The sequence below is a fragment of the Cyanistes caeruleus genome, chromosome 6, assembly GCF_971803275.1.
Source record: "Cyanistes caeruleus chromosome 6, bCyaCae1.hap1.1, whole genome shotgun sequence".
NCBI lineage: Eukaryota > Metazoa > Chordata > Aves > Passeriformes > Paridae > Cyanistes > Cyanistes caeruleus.
In genome coordinates, this window is record NC_141706.1 from 9,001,879 (window position 1) to 9,007,287 (window position 5,409).

General features: G+C 51.5%; 1 protein-coding gene across 1 annotated transcript; it reads right to left on the reverse strand.

Moving 5' to 3' along the window:
* Positions 1-2,070: 2,070 nt before the first annotated feature.
* On the reverse strand, positions 2,071-3,741 carry LOC111930625 (uncharacterized). Its single transcript, XM_023928726.2, has 2 exons — positions 3,653-3,741; positions 2,071-3,420 (listed from the first exon to the last, which is right to left on the reverse strand). Exon 2 carries the CDS (start codon positions 3,307-3,309, stop codon positions 2,485-2,487), a length of 825 nt encoding a protein of 274 aa, XP_023784494.2. The 5' UTR covers positions 3,310-3,420; positions 3,653-3,741; the 3' UTR covers positions 2,071-2,484.
* Between the last annotated feature and the right edge of the window lie 1,668 nt (positions 3,742-5,409).

Here is a 5,409-nt window from a genome sequence, read left to right on the forward strand (position 1 = left end):
CCCAGGGCCTGCTCCTCAAGGCTGAGGCCTCACAAGGCTGTAGGAGAGTCCAGTGTGGCCTGAAAAGGGGGTGGGGGATGCACCAGCACAGGGAGGGTGATCCTGTGGATATTTATTGATCAGGTGACTCAAGGAATCCCTCAGCCACTGTCCCAGGGTCCTTCAGCAGAGCAGCAGAGGGGATCATCAGCCTCAGACCACTGTGTCCATGATGGCATCATCACTGAAGACAGTGTTTTCATTGCTGGGGTCACTGTTTTCATCACTGGAGGCAGTGTTTTCTTCTGGCTCCTAAAACACCCTCTGGAAGGCAGGTGGGAGAAACACCACAGAGGATGGATCTGCATCTCCCGATGCAGGTGTATTGAGAGACCACTAGCTTATTCATGACCCTTCACAGAAGTAAAAGTGAACACTGTTTATTTCTATCTTTAGCACACTTATATAGGGTTTTACAGGGTCTGCGGGTTAAGCAAGTTACTATTGGCTAACACACACAGGTTTACATTTTTTTCTTCTGCACACAAAGATATTGTTTTGCTTTACTCTCTCTTCTTCAGGAAGGTTTCAAGGACTTTAGCCTTTAATATCACGACTTATTTCAAAGACTGGTTTGTGCAGACAGGCCTTTACTAATATATAAAATATATCAACACAGGTGGCTGTCAGGAGGTACGACCCCAGGTTGTAAGAGAACTACAACAGGTGGAAAAGTGACTCCAAGTGTGTCGGGGGCATGACAGTGGAGCAGCACATGTCCTTCTTCAGGTAGAGCAGGGAAGAGAGGACCATGAGGAGGAGGAGGAAGCCACCGAAGGTCAGACTGATGATATAAAAGGTGATGGGGTTTGTGCAGAGGACACAGATGACAGCCCCATTTCTGACCAGCCCACAGAGGCAGATCAGCAGCGTTGACACCATCTACAGTCATATTAGTGACATTGTTCCCACATAAATTGTCTCCTTCTGTGGGTGAGGCGGGAGATGGGGACACAGTGCGCACCTCCATGGATGGGTGCTGGGCAGGCAGTGGGATGTGGCCCCTGGCTGTGGTCAGAGCAGATGGGAGTCAGTTGTTGGAGACCCCAGGGATGGACCACACGACACAGCAGGACCCTGCGGTGGGACGGATTTAGTGGAGAGAAGCGAGATGTGCAGGGGAAGAGGGCGGTGGAAATGGTGGCCTGGGAAGAGGAGGTGGGAGGGTTGGCAGGACATTGATCAGTAACATTGAAAATAAACATTTTTAGCTCTCCTGGAGCTGTTCATAGCCTAAGTGACCAAAAAGGTAAAAGAATGCAAAGCTGTTGACATAGGATGATAAACGTAGCTGGAGCCAGTGAAGAAGCAGATAAGGAGGCCTGCAGTGGTTTTGGGACAAGTTCTGTGACAAGAAGCAACAGCGCATGGCCAAAGGAAAAGTTCAAGGCAAGGTCAGCTTTAATATTGCAGCATTCAGTGAATGCAACCACCAGAGATCACTCTTAAAGAAACTCCAGGAGCATCAAAGGACTTCCAGTAGGAAGTGAATGCATGGAAATCAGTTCTAAGGAAATGGTGTTTATGTACTAGGTAAGAAAGACTTTTGAATGATTATGTGTGGTTATAATGACTAAAACCCCTGCAGTAAAGTCTCCCCACAAACAGAAACAAGAAGAGATCTTTCTGTGTGTCCTGCTGCCTAATATTTCAGATTAATTTATTCTGTCTGAATTTGGTATCACTCCCCATCCCATCCCATCCCATCCCATCCCATCCCATCCCATCCCATCCCATCCCATCCCATCCCATCCCATCCCATCCCGTCCCGTCCCGTCCCGTCCCGTCCCGTCCCGTCCCGTCCCGTCCCGTCCCGTCCCGTCCCGTGGCTGCTCCCCGGCTTGAAGCGCTGCCCGTTGTGCTCTGCTGCCCTCCAGGTGTGACATTTGGGATCAGCAGCATCCAGACCCTTCCTGACCCATCCGACACCCCAGAGCCACCTTCCCCCTTCCAGCCCCTCTCCTGCCCCGTGCCACCCAGGACCAGGAACATCTCTGCTGTGACACTCTCGGCAGAGGGGGCGAAGGCAGCTCAGCGTTAACAAGCTGTTTATTGATATCGGACCACAGTGGGATGCAGGAACCAGGTGCCAGGGGGAATTTTGGCATCACAGCTGTCTGGATCACTCTGGCAGAGTAGTGTTCTAGGATCTGTGAGGGAGGAGGAAAGCCATACTCCAGTGTGCTCCAGGCAGGACATCTGTCCCACATGCCCTGCTCCCCTCTCTTGCAATAATACAGCAGGGGAGGGTGATCCCGTGGATATTTATTAATCCAGTGGCTCAAGGAAATCCTCAGCAACTGTCCTGGTCCTTCATCAGTGTAGTGGAGGGGATCAACAGTCTGGGACAGCTGTGTCCATGGTGGCATCATTGCTGCTGGCAATGTTGACTTTCAGCTTCTCAAAAACCCTCTGGAAGAAGAGCCAGAGGGACATGGAGCGGCATCATACTCTTATGTACTCAACCCACCACACCCAGAAGTAGATGAAGGGTTTGATGCTGGTCTGGATGCAGGTGAACAAGAAAACCACCTGAGAGGACACCACAGTGTAGCCAAGGTGCCCCATGAAATTGGAGAGGCTGATGGGGAAGGAGTAGAGTGCAGAGAAGAAGATAATGCGTTCTAGACTAGAGGGTTTCTCCTGTGGGGGATAAAAAACGACCATAACGTAGAGGATTGCAGTGGAAATGACCCAGGGTGCAGCAAAGAGGAGGTGGTTGAGGATGTCCAAGGACATGTGAACCAGCTGGCATTTCACTTGGGAAAGGGGTGGGAAATATGCTATTAGAATGACATCAATGACAGCATAGAAAAAGGCCCAGTGCAGGGGTCTTATCATCATGCACAACTCGCTCAAGTATTGGTAGACGTGGCGCCAGAATATGAAGCTGATGGGCCAGTACCTCTTGATGTTGGTGATCATCAGCCATAACAGCTCTGTGTGGTAGACAAACAGTGACAGCTGGAAAAGCAAGTTCAAGTACCTCAGGGGCACCAAAGTGGAGCAGAACACGTCATTCACCAGGCAGAGCAGGGTGTAGGGGACCGCAAAGAAGAGGAAGAGGGAGTCAGTGGTAGTCAGATCAGCCAGCAATTCGGTGCAACTTCTGACGCTGAATATCCAGAAGACAAGCATGTTCCCAACCAGCCCACAGAGGCAGATGAACAGTGCCACATTGTGTATGACCATGTTGATGACACTGATTTCACACAGATCACCTCCTTCCATGGCTGAGGCAGGAGGTACGGACACGGTGCTTACCTCCATGGATGGACACTGGGCAGGTGGTGGGATGTGGCCCCCAGCTGTGATGAGAGTGGATGGGAAGTCAGTGCATGGAGAATCCAGGGATGGACAATGCAGCTCCTCACTGGCTCCCTGCAGTGGGAAGGATTCAGTGGAGAGAAGTGCAGGGGAGGTGGGTGGTAGAAATTATGGGGTGGGAGAGGGAAATGGGAGAATTGGGATGTCCAGCACGAGATGCAGAGGGGAAATGCTGGGCAGTGGAGGGAGGGGCTGGGGAGGGCACTGTGGTCACTGGGAGAGAGTGGCAGGAACAGAGAAGCTGCTGGAGGAGAGGAAGGTGGATGAAGGAAAACATTCCACTGACCTGTTCACTGTGGGGCAGCAGCAGGCAAAGGGGGTCTGTCCAGATCAGCGGCACTTCCTGGTACTTCTTGCTCCTTTGGGATCTGTATCCTAAAGTGGATCCCTCCCAGGTCAGTAACATGAAGGAGAAAGTGCCCGGATCACCAGGAGCTCCCAACTCCTGTCCCTCTGGCTCCTTTCCATGCCCTGTCCTCATGTTGCTCCCCAAGGCTTGGTGGGGTCACAGGGCAGGCGGAAATGGTTTTACAACTTTGGCTATGTCAGAACTCCATTCCCTCAGTATTCATCTTGATTTTTTTTTTTTTCTTTGCCAGAGGAATTGGCTTTTGTCAAAAGGTCCAGATGAAGAATTTTGCAAATGGATCCTCATTTCCATCTGATTAGAAACACTCTTTCCCTACAGAATGTCCCATTCTCTGACTCCCTTCTCTCTCCCAATAGCTTTCTGCCATTCCTCCTTTCTCTTTCCTGAGGGGTCATGGCCCCTCCAGCAGCAGAGGTTTGCTGGTGGCACTGGAATGCTGGCAGTGCTGGCAGTGCTGATGAGTCAGCTGGGTGCTTCTCAGAATTAGCTCCTATTCCTGGATGAGCTCTGGGATCATTGCCAAAGCCTGCTCTGGGCCCAAGGAAGCACAGTTGAGCTGCTCCCTATCCCTATCCCTATCCCTATCCCTATCCCTATCCCTATCCCTATCCCTATCCCTATCCCACAGATTTCCCATATGGCAGCCACTCCACCACTCTTGAGTGTGGCCTGTCAGTCTCTGCTCTCCTCTGGGTTTTCCAGCAGACCTCCTCCAACCCCCTCTGACTCTCTCCTGACACCCCCTGCCTGCTCTGACACCCCAGAACCCACCCAGGGCTGGTTTTTGCCCCCTGACAGCCTCAGTCCTGCCCAGCTTCACCCAGGACCCCTGGCAGTGTCTGCTCCTCCTGGCTGTACAGTTCTAGGACCCAGGAGGAAGGAGGAAAGGCCAGCTCCCCTGTGCTCTGCAGGAGAACACAGGATGATAAACGTGGCTGGAGCCAGGGGAGAAGCAGATTAGGAGGCCTGCAGTGGTTTTGGGATGAGTTCTCTATCAAGAAGCAACAGCGCATGGCCAAAGGAAAAGTTCAAGGCAAGGTCACCTTTAATATCACAACATTCAGGGAACAGGACAACCAGAGACCCCTCTTAAAGATCCTCCAGGACCATGAAAGGACTTGGAGAAGAAGGAGGATACATGGAAGTTAATTCTAAGAAAGTGATGTTTATGTGTTAGATAAGAAACACACTTTAATGATTATATGTGGCTATGGTTGTAAAGTCTCACCACACTCAGAACAAGGAGAGATCCTTCTGTGTGTCCAGTGGAGGTAAAGAATTCCTGATTCCTAATGCTTCACATTGTGTTAAGAATTTATTTCAGTCGATTTCAATGTCAAAATACACAGGGCAGTGGAGGGAGGAGCTGGGGAGGGCCCTGCGGTCACCGGGAGAGGGTGGCAGGAACAGAGCAGCTGCTGGAGGAGAGGAAGGTGGCATTGGGAGAAAGGAAAACATTCCACTGACCTGTTCACTGTGGGGCAGCAGCAGGCAAAGGGGGTCTGTCCAGATCAGCAGCACTTCCTGGTACTTCGTGCTCCTTTGGGATCCATATCCTAAAGCGGCTCCTCCCAGGTCAGTAACATGAAGGAGAAAGTGCCCGGATCACCAGGAGCTCCCCATTCCTGTCCCGCTGTTAATTCTCAAGGCTCCCTAGGGTCACAGGCAGTCGG